The sequence below is a fragment of the Gavialis gangeticus genome, unplaced genomic scaffold (genome assembly GCF_001723915.1).
Source record: "Gavialis gangeticus isolate Ggan-Ray unplaced genomic scaffold, GavGan_comp1, whole genome shotgun sequence".
Taxonomy (NCBI): Eukaryota; Metazoa; Chordata; order Crocodylia; family Gavialidae; genus Gavialis; species Gavialis gangeticus.
Genome location: NW_017729000.1, coordinates 40,571,482 through 40,593,629, shown reverse-complemented (window position 1 = coordinate 40,593,629; position 22,148 = coordinate 40,571,482). Strand labels below are relative to the sequence as shown.

The 22,148-nt window shown below is 37.6% G+C and overlaps 1 protein-coding gene across 3 annotated transcripts in view; it reads right to left on the bottom strand.

Annotated features, from left to right (window-relative positions):
• RANBP17 (RAN binding protein 17) overlaps window positions 1–22,148 on the bottom strand; it is a 329,610-nt gene that overhangs the window by 42,743 nt on the left and 264,719 nt on the right. For all 3 annotated transcript variants that reach the window (XM_019506533.1, XM_019506534.1, XM_019506535.1), the window contains 3 exons: window positions 13,981–14,195; window positions 12,662–12,800; window positions 5,756–5,922 (listed from right to left, as the gene is read on the bottom strand). In XM_019506533.1, coding sequence (XP_019362078.1) covers window positions 5,756–5,922; window positions 12,662–12,800; window positions 13,981–14,195 — 521 coding nt within the window. The remainder of the gene's footprint in view (window positions 1–5,755; window positions 5,923–12,661; window positions 12,801–13,980; window positions 14,196–22,148) is intronic.

The following is a 22,148-nucleotide window of genomic DNA, read 5'->3' as shown; positions in this document are numbered from 1 at the left end:
ATATAATAGCACACAGCTCCTCTGCAATATGACTCATTGGATAGTAACATTCTTCACTTGCTAATCCAAATACATTTTCAAAAAACAAAGGCCAACAAAACAGATGAACATTAAAATATAGCTGAAATCCAGGCTGGATCAGTTTATTGAACAACTGCCACCTTTTATGTCAGACCTGGCCATATTTCAGTGACGAGTACACTCCTTACATATCATAGTGTTGTTGTTAATATTCATTAGTATTTGCAAATATCTTTGAAACACTTAAGGATATATAATAATACACATTTTTTTTGTAAAGATGAAATAGGAATGGACTGGGAGGTCAATATTCTCAGATGGAGCTAATATTCTACATTAAATACAATTCTACAGAACAGGCATAATTTAAATATATATACATAAAAAATTCTAAAAAAATACATTCTAAAATTTAAAATAAAGTCTTCTGCTGAAAGTAGTGGAATGAATACTAGTTTTATAGATGGAATTTTTTTGAACAAATAGCACATGAAATCAGAAGCCCTGTAAGATGGTTTTTTTATATTTTTATAATGCAGTTGTTACAGTCATACCTTTAATTTTGATAGAACTTTCCATACATAGATCTCAATGTACATTATACAAAATAATTCATTTGGCTTTACAACACCTTTCTGAGGCAAGTATTTTTACTTGATTTGCAGATTTAGGTAGAGATATGACTGGCTGAAGGTCACATGCAAAAACAGGAGATGGGAACAAAGCTCAAATCTGACTTCTTTTTCTAGGCTTAAAAGGGATGCTCTTAATTTATATGTCTATGTGAAAGTATCAGTTTCTAGTAGGGCACTTGCCCTTAAGCCCTCTCAGCCTGTAATTTTACAATCACAACTGCTCATTTAAAATAATGCTGGCATATGACACACCCAAGGAAACAGAACGGGAAGCAGTATCCTTTTAACCAGACTACTACTTGCTGCTTAAAGGCTAAGAAAGAGGACCAAGGACAGTGCTATTATGGCAGCACACACATTTAGTGAACTACTGGTGCAAACTATTACTTGGAGCTTTATCATGAAAGATTTGCTGTGAAATATTTCATATCTAGTTTGAAATCATAAATTTAAATATATGCATGTCCCCTCTCCATAGGACACACGTGCAAGAAAAGGACTTCCCTAACAAAATGTCCTGGCTAACTGCACATAAAATAATATGGAACCATCCAAAAAAAGGTATCCTTTTCTAACTTGGAGGAAGATAAGAAGAGAATTTAAACATAGAGGCAACTGTGATAAGAAACCAATGGTTTACTTCACCAGTGACTCGCCTGCTTTTTCAATTTGTTACAATCTTGTTTTTCATTAAGAGCTTTCTTCCTCCCAGGTCAGCTTTTTCCTTTACAGTAAACCAGGAGTAGAGTTGTAATCTTGAGTCTGTGACATCGGTCCTTAGCAGAAAAGTGACTTTGGACTGCGATGCTACAATTTCACTTCTATGACTTCAATATACAAAAGGCTGAGACAGATGCCATGCGTCTAAACGACAGTGTGTGATTTTTCATAATTAGCAAAAAATATAAAACCAAAACATTTGTACATTGTATTAATGATTTATTTTAGAGTTTTCCTAAAACACAGGCTTACTTTTAAGTTCTCATGTAAATTCAAAGCATTGTTAAAGAATGCTGTCGCTTCTCCTGCTGCTTACTACAATTAAATGGAATCCAAATTTTAAGCATGAAATATGTACTTTATTGTATGTCAAAATGCTGAATAATAACATTTCAATTCAAATACAAGAAATAATTACAAGAAAAAGGAAGATGAGCTCCTTTTTGTTGTAATTCATGTGCGGCTATATGGCATGAAAAGCAGAAAAAGTTGTATGTGGTTTCCATTTAAGTCTCTACTAAAGTGTGATCCTTGTAACTCATGTCAGCTCTTCAAAATCTATAGTGAAATCCATTTTTTTAAAAAAGATATAAAAACTTATAGTGTTGGCTTTTATCTTGGGCATGAACTAAAGAGCTGCTCAGCCAATTAAAAAACCTATTTGCAAATGAGCAATGTTTACTTTATAAAATATTTGAACCCTTTAGAGTGATATTAGCTTCAAATATAAAATTAAAATTGTATCAGAGATATAATGTCTAAGAGATGTCTTATTCTGGGGAGGTGTAAAGCATCATGTTCACAGCATTTGTAATTAAGCTCTTAATGGCAACTCTGATAAAGATGCTCATTCTATACAAATTTTATTTTATTCTATCAAACTAGCAGAGAATCAACCATACTAAATAGAAAGAAACCTTAAAATTGCACTGCTCTCTCTAGACATAACTCTAATGCCTATCCCAGAGGAATTTTTCCATCAAAAGGCATAAGTAAATGAATGCCTATTAGTAGATTGCACATAATGAAAATACTTTAATACTGCCAGCTATCAATCCTAAACAATGTACACAATTTTTCTCCTTGAGGCTTTAGCACATCGATGTTTATTGCTTTCCTTTACTAAACATTAAATTTAATACATATTTCTTCCCCCCCACAAATATATACTATCTTATTATATTTTTCTAATTTTATTTAATAGATAATTTCTGTTCAGGCTAAATGCAAAGGGACGTATGCACTGTCACTGATAACACCCATGCACAACTGTAACAGGTTGTCAACAACAGATATAAAAGACAAAGTTAATTTTTCTAAACTGCAAAATTTAACCAACATTTCCTCTAGTAATTTCCTTTGCTCAGAAGAAAAGAGAAAAATATCAGTACACAAAATAAATGGTTGTTTGTGTACTGTGATAATCTGAATACATGCCTCACGGCCTTATCATCTCTCTTATCTTCCTTGTGACACCTGTATTATTATTAACAATAATCCTGTGAATTTATGTCTTCCTTCAGAGGCTCTTAAAGTTATTTGTATAAAAAATATTATGAACTCCACTTTATAGAAGAGAAAAAAAGAAAATGACTTAATGAAGATATGCTCCAGTTTCATTGTATAACTTTGGAACATAAACATTATCTCATTTATCAGAAACTTTTAGATGTCTAATTATCCTTCTTGAGATTGAAGTTGAAAAAATGTTCTAACTAGTAAATAATTGCAGCATATTGCATCAGTTTAGTTTAAAGACCTGACAAACCTCTCTAAACTCAAAGTACAATTACTCATTAGGGTCTAGTTTTTCAGCACTGTTAAGCAATTTGTAACCCATTCCTTTTAATAGGGTTACGCATTACTTAACCGACACAGATGTCTTGAAAACTGAAACCTCTGGTTATGAAGCAGCAACCTTGTTCATTAGCATCCATGATAGTCAAATCATCTATAAAACCAGTGTTTAATGGCCAGCCAATGAATAATCAATGGTTCACTTTTCATCTGAGTGTGAAAATGAGAATAATCTAATACACTGTCCCTCTGGTAAGATGTAAGGCCTTAGGTTCCGCTTCTATTCAGAGCTGATTTATAACCCAATGGAAACCTGATGTAAACATATGATCAATGAGTCCCATCACTGCTGATAATAACCCCCAACCGGCCCACTCCCTCATCCCAAAAGCCATCCCTTTAGGCTATTAGCTCCGTCCAGCTAATCCTCCCTACTATTCCTGCCTGCTGCTTTTACCTTGGCCATCCGTTCAGTCCAGCAGACTCAGAAGTAATTTTATACGCAGTAGAGAGCGGGTAGAATTGATTTTTCACTCAGCGCTCAGTTCCCATCTGAATAATTATCAATTTTACTGCCTCATAAAGGGAAGAGTCAAAATTTCAAATCAATTCAAAAGAGCTTCTGAGACCATAGAAACCATGCATGAGAATAAAGGTCAAAGTTGTCAGTGACCTCGGGAGATGATGTCAGATATTAGTACGCTGAATAGTTGACATCAGAGGCACTCAATATAATATGACTAGTGCTAATGCAAATCATATTTATGCTGACTACTGGAGACCAGTCATTAATATTTAAAAGAGTATCTGAAAGCCTGCATTCAAAATAAATATAATGTATTCCATGGATTATGAAGTTAATCAAGATAGATGACCGCTTACTCATATACTATAAATTGAAAGATTCCACATATTATTACCACACAAAATATTGCAATAAGAATGAAACAAATGCAAGGAAATCCAGAGTCAAGGCTGCTGTTCTGTCTTTTATGCTCAGATCACTATACTCATGATACCCTACTGTGTACAATGGTACATAAGAATGCTAAATCCGCTGCCAGATTCCATGCAACATCCACAAGACAAGGATATTGTGAGAATTTGACAGTGGTATTATGTCATATCCTGATAACGGTGACAATAATAAATGTCACAAACTGACTTACAATATGTAACATAATTCACAGTCACCATTAACAAGCCAACATTTGCCACACTCCACACCTCCAATTAGAATAGTAAATAATGATGGTAACTATATTGTAACTGTTATGCTACACCAGCTTTTTTAAAATGGCAACCAACAACTTGTTACCAAAGTACAAGGACAATGAGCATTACCTTGTAACTGGTATTTTCTTAATTCCCTTTGTTATCTTTAAAAGCCCCCAAAAGCAAATTTGTCATTTGTGAAACTACATTGATGAAATTGTACTAAGTGCTCTGGGAATCTATGGATCCTTGCACTAGCAATAATATTATGTACTTAAAACTGGCATATTAAATAAATTTAAGTAGTCTACATCACTTCCCCTTGCTATGATGTAGAAAATGGAAATTCTCTTGACCACGGCTAGCAGTGATCAGTTGCATTCCTGAAACATGAAATTCGATTTCTCTATTGTATTTACCTTTGACACAAAAATCCCGATTAAAATATGAAATACACCATAAGTAAAGCATTTAAGCACAGTATCAAATATGCTTTAAAATAAAAAGAGGAGTTTTACATTTAAATAGCCAAATGTGTTACTGAAACAACTGAAGTGTTTCTGCCCTACTTAAAATATTTTACAAACCCCACTGCCCTTTCTCTACAGACCTGTGTGGGATAAATTAAAAATGAGCACGGAGTTTCTTCATCTTATAAGCTACAGTCAAATGTAAAAGACATTATTCCAAAAAATGAAACAAGCAAGACTAAAATATAATATCTATGTCATCAGCAAAATAAGAAACACATTCGCCATACTGTACTGATGTTGGTATGGAAACAAATGTGAAATTAATTGCGGTGACAGAGCATAAAAATACCTCCTTACGCAAAGTAAGACTATTGCTAAGTAACTGAAATGATCATGATGTAATGTACTTCAAGTTGAGGAAAATAAACAGGAAAATAAGGAATTGAGGAAAATTCATGAATTTAATGACGTCCTCAGGCAGGGTTGTCAAACATATGGCTTGCGGGCTGGATCCACGTATCTAGCCTACAGCCTTGATCATGAACCCTCCTTCAGCAGCAGTCAAGTACCTGGGTGAGACCAGCAGAATTGTGGGAAGAAGTCCAGCATCATCAGGTCTTAACTGAGGTTCAGAGCAGTGGCCCTGGGACTCCAGGAGCACCACAGGAAGAAGCCCAGCACCACGGTTTGTTCCTGTGGTGGCAGCCAAGTGTCTACAATGCCAGGCTTCTTCCTGCTGCATCCTGAACTGCCAAGTGGTGTCAGCTGGATGCAGCATACAGAGGGAGGGGGGTGGGGGGGGGTCTGAACTTGCCTGTGGGGCGGGGCCGACACCATCTGACTCATCCCAGGAGAGTCTGACGCTCCCGCGGCTAAAGGAAAACCTCAATTTACCTGTGGTAGTACTTCCGGGTTCTGTTGCATGAAATGTAGTAATCTTTGTCCCTCCTGTGAAATTTCTTTACATCTGAGTGGTTTCTTGCCTTCTTTTGCTATGTGCTTGAAGAGGTAGGTAACAATGTAGTCTAAGCTAGCACAACAGCTGGAGGAGACAATAGTATCTGCATAAACAATGAAAGAAATAATTTTAGTAGGGTTGGAGTGTTGTTTCTGTCATGTAACAAAACAGTTAATATTACCATCTTGTAACAGTGAATAAATTGTACAGAAATAGCAACCTTAGAAGTTTATGTCAGACAGGGTGTGTCTACATGTGCTGCACAGTCCCAGTGATGCACAGGTTGTTTTCAACCCTGCTGTGCAGTAGCGGCAGCGTCACAGTTAGTGCCCACTGATGCTACGTCACCATAGCTCGTTGCTATGGCAACGTAACGTCTCATGTAGATGCGCCCACACTGGATTAAATGATACACTGTTTTACCATTTGCTCTTGCTTTTGACAATTTCTCCTTATTAAACAGAATATGGACTCAATTCTGCAATTTACAGTCCTACAATCCTACATGGGGATTCAGTGCACTGTCTTCCTGTTCACAGAAAACTGCAGGATCAAAGCTGTATTTTTATTGATGTGCCATTTTATATTTAGGTGACTCCAGATTTCTGGAAACCAAGTTCAATTTTCCTTATTACAAAGAGTCAACATTAAGATTTAAAGTAACATTTTTAGATCTCTTGACATAGCTAAGCACCCCAACAGTCACAAACGTATGAAGAATGCCATAACATTATTTTTATATGAAGAACTTTGGATTTGAAGGAAATGTCTGGGTCATCAATATCAGTTCCCTGTTTTTGCAGGCAACTGAGTCATATTTTCAAGCATTCCAAGTGCATCAAATATTTTACTAAATACGTAAGTGGTGCTTCCCTGTCCAGAAAAAGGTTATAGCCTATGCTTTAGATACTGAAAAAAGTGTGAGAGTCACAAAAGGCAGGGAAGGAACAGCAGGAGGAAGGTGGATGTTTATAATAAAATGTTTACTTGGTCACTTTATTTAGAGCTTGATAGTTTAATTAATTAATAAAATACAAAAGGAAGATAACATAATAATGTTTATTGACTAACATTCCATTAATATTTATGGGATATAAATGCACTAAAGCAAAGCAGGATTCAGTAAACAGCAAAAGCAAATTCACATCTTTACTTACTGTTTCTATAACTAAGATAACACATTGGGAGATTAAAAGCTTAAACTTATTTGCAAAGTAAATATGTCTGTCTGATTTATCTAAGTTATTTTGTTGCTAGGTGTAGCCCGCTGTGCTGCTGCTGCTGCTGTGAAAGTGTATTCTGTTTGTCTGCATCAGCATGGTGATAATAGTATGCCGGTCATTTGTTTCTACACTCTTTCTTTCCCCTTTTGAAAATAGCTGTGCTTACCCTTCCCTCTTACCAGCTGTTATTTCCTCTTAACCTGAAACCTGAGATTTTTTTGGCCTTGAGAACACTGGCAGTAGGTAAAGCCCTCAATCATCTTTCTCAGCTGCGGTCTTCCACCCAACTCTTTTAGTGTGTTTCTGGTTTGAAATGCATTTTAACCAGATGGCTGTTCCTCATGATCCTAGAAACAGCCAAAGCTCTCCATGTACATGGAATTATTTACTGGATGCAGAATTTAGACATACATGATGTTCTCTGTAAACATGAAATAAACTTGCCAGCATTTAGGACTCAATCATGCTCTCACTAAATTCAGTGCGAACATGACTTGCCCCCTAAATAGCTCATAGCATTTATATTGGATGGGTCATTAGAGCAGAACATAAGAAATGCCATACTGGGTCAGACCACAGTAATCCTGTAACTCACACAGTAGCAGAATGCTGATGCTAAATGGGAGAGTATAGGCAGGGATATCTGGACTGATCTGTCCCCATTGTGCCTCAATCCTTACAAGTTCTAGCATTCAGGGGACAACCATGTCATGATTTGGGCTTGCATCCCTCACCTATGATGTCTGATATCCACTGATGGACCTAAGCTACACAAACTTGACTGATTTTCTTTTGATCCTGGTTAAATTGTCTACATCATCTTGTGGCAATAATTTCCTCAAGTTATTTATGCATGTGAAAAAGAACTCCCTTTTACCTGCTTAAAATTTGCTTCCTAAAAGTTTCATTAGCTAATGCCATTCATTATTTTATAAAATTCTACCCTATCTCCTTTTACATAGTTTTTTCTAAGCTGAAAAGTCCTAGCCTATTTAGTTTTTCTTTGTACAGAAATCTCTCCATATCCCTGATCATACTTATTGCCTTTTCCTATCTCTGCTACATTCTTTTGGAGATGGGGATACCAGAACTACATGTTGTATTCAAGGAGCAGGGGTTGCGTGAGGGCTAGAGAAGAAATTAAAGTTTTCATTTTGAGGGGAAAGGCATTAGAAGGATCCAATTAAATGTATCTTTGGTTCTTTACATTATGCTAATCTGGAAGCCTGCCAACCTTGAAGTGTTCATTTAAATATATCCCTCTGGACAATGGCATATTTTGATCTATGTCCGTTTAACTCCTTAAACTCCATTTTGATATTACTTTTAACTCTCCTCCATAAAACCCAATAGTATTTTTCTAAACTGTAATTTTATAAGGTCTTTGGAAGCACTGCTAGACAATGTACAACTGAATGCCGAAGGCCTGACCCTACAAAATACTAAGTAGACCTGGGAGATGCAGAGTCCCCACATTTTTCTGACTTTAAGTATGAATTAACACTGAATTAAGCCTGAATGTCTTGACCTGCTTTCCCTGAAGTCATTGGGAGGTGGCTGAATTCAATGGGAACAGGCCATTAGAAATTTTTGCTCGAGTTAACCTAAAATCTAAAGTTGAGAGTTTTGACTGAGTAGAGGTTGTAAGAACATTGATGTATTGTTTTTCTACTAAATCAGTCCTGCATATAAAATAGAAATGCAATTGTTAGCCGAACTGAAACACTAACAAGTGCGACATTTGAAAATATGTACTGCAGAGGTGGGCTCTATTTCTAAACAAGTCTTTTAACACCATTTGTTTTCCAAACAAATAAGACAAATCACTAACAGCAGTTGACAAAAGGGTAGTAGCTCTAAACATGCTGATACTGTACAAACAGAAGATTTACATTGAACAGTAAGTGATCTTAGTAGGATAGTGGACAGGTCTAGCCTATGATCAACTCTTGATGATCTGCTAAAAGTGTTGAGAGCTACTTATATTTTCCCTTAACTGTATATCAGATGTGGTTCTCAGTGCTCATTTTTCTTTCATTTGCATAGGTATAACATGCCTGGGAAGGTCATACAAATTCCCAGACTGATTTCTCAGAGTATGCAGGTCCTTGGAATGAGGCTGGGTAGAGTTCCTATTGAATCTTACCAAAGAAAAACTAACCAAAAAATAAATATGATAAACCAGTTTAACAAAGATCTATAATAACTTAGGTGTAGACAAAGGACAGGCTGGAAAATCTGAGAGGCAGGACTGGGATAAATGGGGAAAATTATGATCTCCTTAACACTCGCACCAGTTAGTGACTTGTATTAGCATTAGAGTGGTTAATGTTACTAAAAAAACACTTAAAAAGGCCCTTTGCCCTTAACACGATGTGAATGTTGCCAAAGAAGTAAACAGGACTCTTTTTAAATGATCTAATTACATTAATGAGTGTATCACAATTAAAGAGATTTTTTGTTACAAGATTAAGGTAAAGGGGATGGATTTGAGTTAAGTAGCATTTCCCTGTCAGTCTATCTATACTTTAATATAAGCACTATCTGCCTTTGAGTGTAAACCCAGAAAGTAAACAGATTAAGCAATTTTACATCTAAATTAGGCAGTGAGACACAGAAAATGCTATATTTCCCCCCCTTAAATGAATAGCAAACTACACCATTAATCATAGGAGAATTAGAAAAGCTTCACATGGAGATTAGTGACAACATGCCAGGCAGGCTACATTAAAAGGTTCCAATCCACTGAGTCAGCTGTGAAAAAGCCAGGTAAACACTTTAGAGGAGAAACGTTGGAGTGTTTATTTTTGCAATAAAAGCCTAGATGAGGGCTTCCATTATGTCTGATTTACAGCCAGGGGCTCCAAAAGGAATACATATTATTTCTCAGTATATTATAAAGTGTGGAATCATGATGCATGCAGGGTGTCCATTCAAAACAGAATGAATAGTACTGAGAAATAAGGATTTGAGGCTTCTTTATTCTACAACTTGAGTTGTGGAATATGACTCATATGCTAAGTTTCCACAAGTTAAAGTGAAATGGGTAAAAACATGAATAAATATTTGCTCCAAGAAAAAAAAAGTAACCCTGTGGGATATAATTATTTTTCAAAATAAATGAAAGGTACTTAACTTTACAAACATTTTTGAAAAAAAAGTGTATAGATGTTCAGGTTTTTTCTCCCAGAGCAAAAATGGCCTGTCTGGGAAATTTTCTTTTGGTAGAAATTCATGTCTGAATGCATTGTCAAATATTATGAGTAGCACCATATAACAAGATTTTCAGAAAAGCTAAAAAGAGTTATGAACCAAAATCCCACTTATGACATTTTTGCAGAGTCAAAATTCTTTTGAAATGCTAGACAATAAAAAGGAAAATTGAGGAGAAATCCATGGTCCTAAAGCAGAAATTAAAGGGACAAAAATTAATTTACCTGCCAAGAAACTGGACCTGTGCAACCATTACTAACAATATGCTAGCAGAAGAGATTACTTCAGGGCCACAGTATTAATGGAGGCTGGTTTTCGCCTGGCCGCAGGAAAAGAAGATGAAGGAAGCAAGCTGAAAGACTTACAGATGCAGGACAATGCTTAAAGACTTAAAGGGAATTGGTACTCAGAGAAAATACAATCAATTAAATATCATTCAAACCTGAATGATACAGCTTGCAAATCTTAGACCCTTTGACTGATTTGGACTCTAACTTCCAGGGATTGAGTCTACCATGGAAGAGGTAGTTATTTTTTTCCTTTTTAAAAAAACCATTTGTATTTGATTTCACACACACACACACACACACACACACACACACACACACACACACACATTTTTATTAGTTCAAAACTAGTTGAAGGAGTGCATTGACATGGAAAACCAGTGGCTCATGAGGAATAATGGGAATCAGAGCTGGTCAGAAAAACGGTTGTAGCTTTTTGACAGAAAATTAGGTTTCCAACTAAACAAAACATTTTTAAGGAAAGTATTTCCTTTGCTTGAAAATGTTTGGTTTTACATTGGGAATCAAGTGCTTAACATACAAAAATGTTCAGCTAAAATTTTTAAAAAACTGAAAACTCAAAATTTTCTGTAAGGGTGGAAATGTGTTTCTTCTGATCAGTCTGAGAACTAAAAGCTGACATATCTTTATTTTCTCCTCTCTCATACACACATTTAATTATATTTCAAAGTATACAACTGAGAAAGCTGGTAGTCAGTTATACAAAATATATTCGAAGTTGTAAAGGGAAATGATCCAAATGTGAAGTAGGGCACACATAATGAACTTGGTCCTTGGGTAGCTGCAGTTCAAGGCAGCCTTTGGTCCAATACATCCATCCGCAAGGAAATTCTAATATAGAAACAGACAGCAACAGGCAGGCTCACAGCAGAGTCAGCCTATACACATAAGTTGTTTGGCCATCATTATATGTGAGTGGGCACTCAAAATATTTGAGACTAGATACATTTTGGCATTAAATAATAAAATCATCTTAGACAATGTTGCTCATTTTTAGTGTCCATCAGCCTCTAGAAACATTTTCTTGAGTAGCAGAAACTATTTAACCTGTTTTGTAAAACATAAAGCTTATGCTGGCCAGTGTGTTTGTGCATTCATACAGGGAAGGACTGATTTTTTGGAGGTAGAAAGAAATGTTAAGCATACACAGAAAGGTCCTTATAATCCAGTGTTATGCATGCAGATTATTTTTTAAATATAATTTATTACATAAACTATTCAGACCCATTTTTAATTAAAGTATGGCATCTGCAGGTTTTATACTGCTTCATATCACCATGCATATTATTCTAGTTTCTAGATTGATCAGAAAACTTAATGGGTCTTTTTTCCCTCCAACGTTCTGTTCTCTACCTCCCTATTTCAAATTAATTTAAGCCACTAACAGTCAACATATAATCTGTTAGAAAGTGCTAATGAATAAAGATCAATTACAACCACACTACTGAGGTTTTTAATATCACTCTAAGTATGCTGTTGGTTTACTTTGTTACACAGCCAATACATATTCTTTATAAATAACAATTCAGTATCCTTTTCAAGGAAAAGAGGAATCTTTCGTCTACTTGACTCATACACCAGCTATACTGAATGATCTCTACCCACAAAATAGCCATAATAAATAAAAACGAATGTTTGGAGGTTAACAGTTAACATGACTTCGAACAAATGGTTTTCTGAAGGAGAAAATGTATTATATGCATGTTAAAATTTTCTTCTGTGAGGATTACAGACTTTAAGACATTTTATATTTATTTTACATTTCTTGTTGTAAAGGTTCTTCAGAGATAATCTAAGTGTAAGTAAAAAATGTTTCTAGAAAGATCATTTTATAATATCATATGCAACATACTATTGGACAACTCCCTCTCACTGAATTAAATCAGATTCTCAAAATGCTCAGAACCCAGTAGCACCCTGTCTCTCTAGACAGTAATTTGTTGAAGTGCAAATCAATATGCTAATAGGTGTTAAGATCCTTTGAAAATCTGTGCATTTATTTAAGATATGTAGGTGAAAGGATGTGGGTGCACCTCATGCTGGAATTACTACACATTCCTCACTTTCCTTTCTTAGATAAATTGCAAGTAACACTTACCCAGTGCAGTAAGTCCTTCAGATACTGAAGTAAGAATATAGATTAGCACATTAGGTTCTAAACTGGTAATGAAACTCATATGATCCTGGGTCAGGCATTCCAAGAGTGGATAATAAGACTGGCTTAGTTTTCTATATTGCTGAAAAAGGAAAACAAACAACCATTAGTTACAAATACTATGAGCTAATTGGAATGCCTGTTCAAAAATGCAAAACTGGCTGAAACAGAACCAAGAATGCAAAGAATAAGGATGTGACAAATTTAGTGATTACATTAAAACCTTTTTACCACCAAAAACATATTTTTATATAAAATGGACTCCTATGCTTTAAGCTTGTATTTATTAACTATAGTTTATGACAAACAAACTCTTGGTAGCAAAATAATAATATTACTCTTTTACATTACATCTCATGAACATGTCATCTTACTGAGATGTTCATGGGATGTAATGTAAAACGTTATTTAGATCAAGAGTTTTGAGGCCAGTTTAAGGGTTCATTGATTTGCCCCTCCTATTATGTGGAACACTGTTTGGGACTAACCCCAGGTTGTACCCTGAATCAGCGTAACCTGATCCTGAAATACACTGGCTTTAACTGGGTTGTGTGTGAGCATAAGAATGTATCAGCCGAATGCACCTGTAGGACAAAAAAGCCCTAGGTTTAGTTAGCATCATTATGGCCATGCCTTCATGTCTGGTATGTCATGGCTGTGTGGGTACATTTGATCATTGCAGCCATATACCAGTCCTGACTAGGGATAATTTTTTTAAAAGGCAAGGACTCTTTTTCTTTTCTGATATCTCTGAGTACTTGGCATTGCTTACCATCAGATTCAGTCCTCAATGCAGAAAATGGCAGTGCTGAATAAAGTCCACTGGCAAAAGAAAACCAAACACTCCTAATGTTCTAAAACTGTCTTATGGAAAGCAGACTATGGCAGTTTACAAAAATTAGATTAATGGAAGGATGACTGATTATACTCAGCCAAATACTGTGTTCAGTTATACCCAGGAAAACCTAATAAAGCCAACTGGTTTGCATGGATGCAAAAAGGGCAGACCTAGGTCTCTCTTTTCCATGTATGTTGAAAATGAACATTTTGGAAATGTAACTCTTTGATACAACAATTTTATTACACATGGAAAGACCAGTATTTTGGATGTGACTGTATAAATAAATTCAAGTAATTAGATTGAAAATATAAAGTGCATTTGAGCTGTTCTAGATTCCTCTGTCTCATTATAACAATTCAAAACCTGTGGTGGTGTTATTTCATATTTCATATAAAGACTCCCAAGATGAATAACTGCTTACTAGCAAATCACTGTGGGATACTGACAGCAGCATTTTGACAAAGGCCTGAAGTACATTGTCAAAGTGGTTGTCCCCATACAACTTGAAGACGCCAAAGCTGACATAATTTCCACATAAGGCAGATTTGAGTGCAGAATAGCAGATGGAAATACCCTTGAGTTTCAATGGATAAACCTGATCTTTTGACAGTGTCCCAAGGGATAGGATCTGATTACCTGTTTTCAGAAAAAAGGAGAAAGAAATTGACATAAGCAGTTACAAATTTAGGTAGCTCTGGCATAACATTTTCATTTCACTCTTTCCATTTTTAAATTTGTATCTGACTGCAAACAAGATGTGATCCTATTTTTGTACATATTGCAGGAAAAAATCACTATTTTACTAGTACAAATACATTTAAAAAGCTAAATAAATAATTAGACCATATGGTACAAGTATATCCTATGACATTTCAGTTACTTATTTAGGCCCAGTTCTTCAACCAGATGTATTAGTATGAAATTTTCTATCCATGAATCGTCTCAGAACCTTCAGGATAGTGGATCTAACTGCAGGATCAGGACCTTAAATGATAGTTTCTTCTCATACCGTAATTTAGCCTGCTTTTGATCCATTACCACAAGGACCTCTTGGGATGGCTGTTTATGAACATACACATCAAATATACCACTCACACCACAGATATTTCCATTACAAAACCAACTGTTTTACCAGTCTCCAGCTGTGAACTACTCTTCGAAAATCTCAGTGTTTATAATGTAAAAATGCTGTGAAGCTGTAAATATTTTGTGTTGCTTATATGAGGCAACAGTCATTTTTTTTTTTATTCTGCTGTGCAATAAATCATTAGTCTTACTAAAGCTCTTGGTCTATTTAGGCAGCAACTCAAAATAATTGTTCTGACCCTTACCATACTTTTGTGACTCCTTTTTTTCATCACTAAAAGAAAAAGAAAAATCTCATCTTTTCAGCTACGAAGATAAACCCTGAGAGGAGCTATATTATCCACATTAACAAAGACAAAAGGAGACTGAGGGACAAATCCTATATCATCTTTATGTGCCTAAGTGGCACTTGCATAGCTGTGTAACTGCGTTTTTTGGCACCCACAGCTTGGATATTGCCTGTACTTGTGTAGCTATGTTCATCTTGCATCTCTTTCTGAGCATGCTCAGGATTCTACATAGGCTCTGGGCTGGAAGACTCACTCAGGTATGCATGTAACTCAATCTAAGTCCCTGAAGCGTTGGTTGGAAGAAAAGCACAACTAGCAAAACTGTTTGACAGGAGTGGGGAGAGAGAGGGAGAGCAGGAGGATGGGCCTCCCATCTTTTAGCCCAAAGGCCTAGTGGTTTGCCAGAGGAGTAGGAGACCCGGGGATTTAAGCCCCAGTCTCAGATGAGATTTTAACTTGTATCTCCCACTTCCTAGCAAAATGCTTTAACCACTATCCCAGTGGTTCTCAAAGTTTTAAGGCTTCTGACAACTTCGTAAGTCCTGTGAATTAGGCAGCACCCATTTCAATAACTAATTTATTTATTGAAGCACTTAATACCTGGTGGGGTGGAAACCAACACTTAGATCCTCCGAACAGTGGAGCAGGGACAAGCGTAAGTACCTCCTTGCGCTAGAGCTAGACACAGATGAGCCTAGCTTCTTATACAGGGAGAGCCAATGGGGGAGGGAGCACTTAGCTCCTCTCACAAGAGTGGGCAGGGACAAGTGTGAGCTTACTTCCTTGCACTGGAACCAGGCAGATGAGCCTACACTTACCTCCTTGCATAGGGACCAGGAGGGGAACAGCAAGTGCTTATTCCTTTAACCTTGCGGCACCCTCAAAAGGAACTCTCAGCATCCCAGGGTGCCGTGGCACGCCTGTTGAGGAACACTGTACTAAATGGACTAGTCTTTGCTCAGACCTCTCTTCCTGGCCCACTGCTTGGGAAGTCAACAGGAGAGGATATGCATGGGGCCAGGAAGAGTAGAGCAAACCAAAGTTTGCTTTGGCACAGTAAGAGGGGCACTGTCCTGGAAGCAAGGAGTTCTGTCTCTTGTACCCCCTCCCAACAGTGCAGAAGATAACCCACTACTGTTTATCCATTTTATACAACAACAATTAAATGGAGGGACAGAAGAGCCAGTGGGGCATGGGTCAGAACCCAAACCTAGGCCTCTCCAGTAGTAATGCATGTACCTGGGCAATCCTGCTGCTTAAGTGCTAAAAACCGATAAGTGCCACTTACATGCCTGCAGGTGAAACAGTATTTGTCCCTCAGTGACTTTCCCAAGGTCACAAAGAAAGTCTTTGAGACATCAGGCAACTGAACCCTTGTTTACCAAATCCCTGATTAGCACCTTAAACACTGGACCATGTATTTTCTCCGAGGAGGTCAGCTACTAAATAGATACCTGCAACCTTAGTTCCAACTTTGTTAGTGTTCTTCCAAAGTTCTTTCACCATGTTAATACATAAATAAGCAATAGAAGTGGCAGTACTTAAAATAACTGAATATACATCATGACCTGACACCCAGCCTTCCTTTCAGTTAATACCATTTTTGCACCTATACTTAGTAGTGTAGTATCATAGTATCAATATTATACTTGTTACTATTTTTGACCTCATTATTAATTGTGAGCACATTTTCTAACATTCCAATTGCTGCATCAATGATTTATATCTGTAGTTTGGAACTTAAATCGCACAACAGATAGGGAGTCACTTTTTAATTAATTGGTCATGCTCAAAATACATGTATATGTTGCACTTACAAAGGAGTTTAATGACTTCTTAAATTTGGCTGAAATGATAAAACAAAATAAATACATCAAAATATTACAGATTAAGGGTTCGGCACAAGTGTAAATATCAATGATATACACACAATTTTACATTTAAAATACTAAAATGTTGGGGGTATACTCTATTCAGCTAAAAACAAACTTAATATGTCTCTAGGACAGGAGGAGGCAAAATATGGCACATGGGCTGAATCCGGTCCACCAGGCCATCCTACCTGGCCTGCGGGGCCCCCCCAAAATTGAGAAAATTAATATTTATCTGCCCCACAGCCTGTCAAAGTTGACAAGAGCTAGGGGCACTAGGATCCAGGGGGAGCCTCAGCAGGACTGAACAGCCCAGCTCTGCCAACCCCCAGACATTTCACTCCCTTCCTGCCCTAGCCCTGCTCCAGCATCACGTGGCTGCTGGCTGCATTGCCAGACTGGGGAGCATGGGGCCACGTCAGTAGGGTGTGTGTGTGTGTACGTGTGTGTGTGTATGTACGCAGGCAGGGACAGTGTGTGTGTATGCAAGCAGGGACAGTGTGTGTGTGGGGCAGCAGGCAGCAACAGCGTGTGTGTGTGTGTGTGTGTGTATGTGTAGGCAGGGGCAAAGAGTGTGTGTGTGTGTGTGTGTTCATAGGCTGAGTCCAATGTGCATACCCCACCATACACATGCACCCACACCCCCCTCGCACTGCCATACATACAGACCACTTGCATCCCCTCACACCCCCCAGGCACCCACAAACCCCATAGCTACGCACACCCCATATATCCACCCCCCCCACATGCTCCCTCACCCCACATACCCACACACTCACAGCCCCCCACAAACCTATACCCACCCCTCACAATGTACAAGAGTAAAACTTCATTTTAAGCTATTGTGCAATCACCTCTATGTACACTACACAAACGCATGTAAATCAGGACAAAATTATTTTTTGAAACCAAATGAATGAATGTTGTAGATGTTCGCTTTTTAGAATATAATTTGGTATTTTTCTGGTTCCGAGATAGCAAAACCTCTTGCTGAAAGGAGTACTTCCGGGGGCAAGGGGAGGGACTTCTGGTGGCAAAGGTCAGGGGTTAGGGGTGGGACTTCTGGTCATAAGATGACAACCAGGGGCAGGGATTCTGTCAAGAGGTGGGGCTACCAATCCGGCCTCTACAGTTTGCCAAAACTTGGTAAGCGACTCTCTACCCAAAAGAATTGCCTGCCCCTGCTCTAGGATGATACAATAAGATCAGACTATTACTATGAAAAGAGGTGAGCCTGATCCATGAACACATTGAGATAAAAAACTGAAATATATTAGCAAAAGTTACAAAATGAGTGGAAGGACCCTGAGAAGATGGTCATTTGCATAAATTTATTTTCCCTGCTTTAAAAAAAAAAATCTGCAAATTATAATTAAATGCTGATTTTGTTATAAAATCACATATACACTATACGTATACCTTCAAATATAATGCAAAATTTTTAAAACAAAGCATTTATCCTAAAATGATTTTTATTTTTTTTTATCTTGAGGATCAGAAAAGTTGGGTTTATTTTAATTTCAAGGACAGCTTATATTCAAAGTATCTGATGTGTCACAAGCTGTATTACAACAATCACAAAAACATCACGATCAAGAGATGTCTACCTTCTAATTTCTTTCACTAAGTAAAAATTCATTTTAAAGGGTTACAATCATTGCAGAGGTGTGTTACTACAGAAGGAGATTTACCTGGAAATATTAGAGGAAGAAGTTGACCAAAAGATAGCTTTTCATAGTGCAACAAAGTAGAAGAAAAATTGCCTTTTTAAAACTCATGTACCTGGGTATTAATTTACTTCAATCCTTTTGAAATGTATTCAGGTGCTGTCTTCAAATAAAAACATTCCTCTTTTAAGCTGATCTGTTCTCCAACTGGCTACATCCCTCAATTAATTACAGCATTATTCTTGACCAAAAAACCCAGTAGCAGGAATGACATGAAATGGAAAGGATCACATCCTTTGTAAAAGACAAATATACATGATTTGTATGACAAGAAAAATTATGAAAAGGAACATGAAGGATAAATGTATAAGCATTTTGAATTAATTTATTTGCTTTTTTCCTAATATTACACTCCCTCTGAAAGCCTTACTTTAATAACTCAAACAGGAATATGTCTTTTGAAGCAGTCAAGGGACAACATTTCTAGATTTCAGGGCAATCATGATTATAGTTTTGAATTCTAATCTATGCCATAAAAAGACTGACATGCCTGAATCTTAGAGCCAAAAAGTACTCAGTAAAACATGCTGCAACAGATGGTAGAGAGCTTTAGGTGTCAACAAAGCAATTACCTATTTAATACGAAAGTTAACAGGAAGACAATGGAGAAACCAGAATGCTGAGGAAAGATTTTGAAAGAGTGTGACTGGGAATAAGAATCCTTATGGGCATATTTTGTACCAACATGGTCCTTTATATCATTTTTACTTTCTATTTAATAGATCAAGATGAATTAATCTGTAATGTTTCTTAATCAATAAAAGGGTACAGTGAAGGAAGCAGCAGTGAAGGCTACCTCACACTACTCTTCCCACTTATATGCTTGAACCCTGATCAGGAATGTCCACATTTAATGGTGAAAGAAGAGTTTGGACTCTACTCTTTCTATATTCTGATACTCTCTACTAGAATTAGTGTCACATACAAAGTTATTTTTTGTGAAATGGACCGAGGTCCAGACGGAATGGGATCAAATTAAAATGGACTAAAAAGATGATCTGGTTGTAACATTCCCTTTGAACGGGAATCTTCATACACTTGTGTCATCAGTAAAAATAAATTGCTTTAGCATAGTCTTTTTTATTCCAAATACCATAGGAAATAAAGTCAAGCACTGCTGCACAGTACGTGACAAATCATTTAGCATTGATCTCTACAGTTTAGCACCCCCTCCCCTCCCCTCCACAAAAGATACTGCTAATAAAATCTCAACAAAATCAGCAAATCTTTCAAGTTTCCACATATTTTTTGGAATTCATACTATTAGATTTTCATAACCATAACATTTAACTCACTAGAAACCAGCCATTAATATTTCATTGTTCCTAACATACAAAAAACTAGCTTTGAATAATATACTTTTATTTCTTCCTAACATGGGGGCGAGGGAAAGGAGTGGGGAATTGTTGCTCAAAAATTTAGGCTATATTGACCCATCTGAATTATAATTACTCCTAAGAAACCTGTTTTGCTCGTCCTAGTCACTAGCAAGATGTCACTGAGGAAAGGTAATAAACTATTTATGCCTCAGACCTTAGTATAAAGACGCCATCAAGGAAAGATGAGAACCATCAAAGATGTTGGGGGAAACCACTAGATGGAAAACGAAATGAGCATAATTATTCAGGTTGGCGATTTAAGTATTTTCTTACTGAAAAACTCTCTAGTACACATGCAGAAGAGGTGTAAGGGTAGGACAGAAGGGTACACAGTCAGTCATATAAATAAAATGGGATGATAGTGTAGGTAGAAGACACTATCGTCCCATAGGTAGGTAGAAGACCCAAGGTAGAAGATAAGTGTCCCATGTCTCAGAAGCCCACAGGAAATGAGTAGAAGGCCTTATGTGTATAACATAGCTCATTACTCTCTACTACCCCTCCATAAAGTTTTCTAAGATGTGGGTGACCTCAGAACCTAAGGCTTTTTTCACTTTAGTAGTAGTTTTACTGAGCAGTCCACCCCTCAGGCTACTCTGGCACCAGGACGATAAAGGGAGTACACTTCTCTCAACTGCCAAGTTTCAATGAAGCAGACTCCATGGAAGAGGGAAAAGAGGGTAGGGTTTGAATTTGCATATGGGCAAAATCTCTAGTTATAGGTGTTCCAGAATTTCAGTTACTCGTAAGTAATTTCCTTTTCTTTTTAATAGTTGTCTATGCAAACTTTCTTACATGTAAGAGAGTCCAAAGCAGTGTCCATGACACCCAGAAGTGGAACTACATCTCTCAGGCAAAGGCTGACAATTGTATAGTGCTTAGAGAATATTTAGGCCAAGCTCCATCCTCTGTAGCAACATAGGGACCTTACAAAGGAGAAAGCCTGAGTCCTGGCTGAGTGTACTCAAACCATGAAAGAGGTTCACTTTGGCCACTTTGTAGCAGAATCTAACTGCAACTGGAAATTCAGTTGGATAGACTGTAGGAGGAAGTTGCTAACCCCGGGACGAGCAATTATTTCGGGCAGAGGGCCACTTACTGAGTTTTGGCAAGCTGTCGAGGGCTGCACTGGTAGCCCTGCTCCTTTGTCACCATAGAAGTGGGCAAACTGAATTATGCTAAGGCTTTTAGCCATAGTCCAGGCCTTCCCAGAACTAAGCAACAAAATTGAACAGAGAGCCTTCTGTGACACTGGGAGATGTGAGTGCTGTGATTGGGCACTGGGTGAGCAAAGGATAGCAGTTTCCCTATAAGGAATGTGGCTGGCTCAGTGGCAGGAAATTGGTGCACCATATGAAGAATGCTTGGCACAGAGCCAGAGGATTGGACAATTTGGGATGAGAGAAGTTATAAAAGTGATGGACAAACAAAGGAACAAGTGTGTTCTGTGCTGCCACCCTGGAGAGACAGTAACAACCCTGGACTTCTTATTTGAACAATGAGGAATCCAGAAACTAACATCCTGCACACCCAGAAGAGGATCTGAGGACAGCACCACTGAAGTCACTGCTGTAATGCCTGAAGGGAGCGCTTGCCAGGTCATACTGCAAGGAAGAATACTTGTAATAAGCCTAGGGGTTACTATTAAAAGTACACTTGATAACAAATCAGATGAGGGGCCGTGTCAATCTTTGGGGGTCTCTGGTAAAAGGAATCTTAGGGGCAACAACCATTTTGTGACTGGAAATCCCACCCCATAATCCCTGACCATTGCCACCAGAAGTCCTTCCCCTTGCCCCTGGAAATACTCTTTTCAGCAAGGGGTTTTGCCATCTCAGAATCAGAAAAAATACCAAATTATATTCTAAAATTGAACATCTACAACATTAATTTGATTTCAAAAAATATTTTTGTCCTGATTTACACGTGTTTGTGTATGTACATAGAGCTTAAATGAAGTCTTATTCTTGCATATTGTGGAGGGATGGGAGGCATGGGTATAGGTTTGTGGGGGGCTGTGTGTGGGGGGAGGGTGGCTGGGATGTGAGTGGGTGCGGGGTCTGTGTGGATGACGGTGTAAGGTGGGGTGTGGGTGCATGTGTATGGTGGGGTATGTGTTTGGGACTCACCCTATGAACACACACACACACTCCCTCCCTCACTGCGCATGCTCGCACACACACACATACAGACTCTCCTACAAATGCACACACGTGCGTGTGCGCGCACACGCACA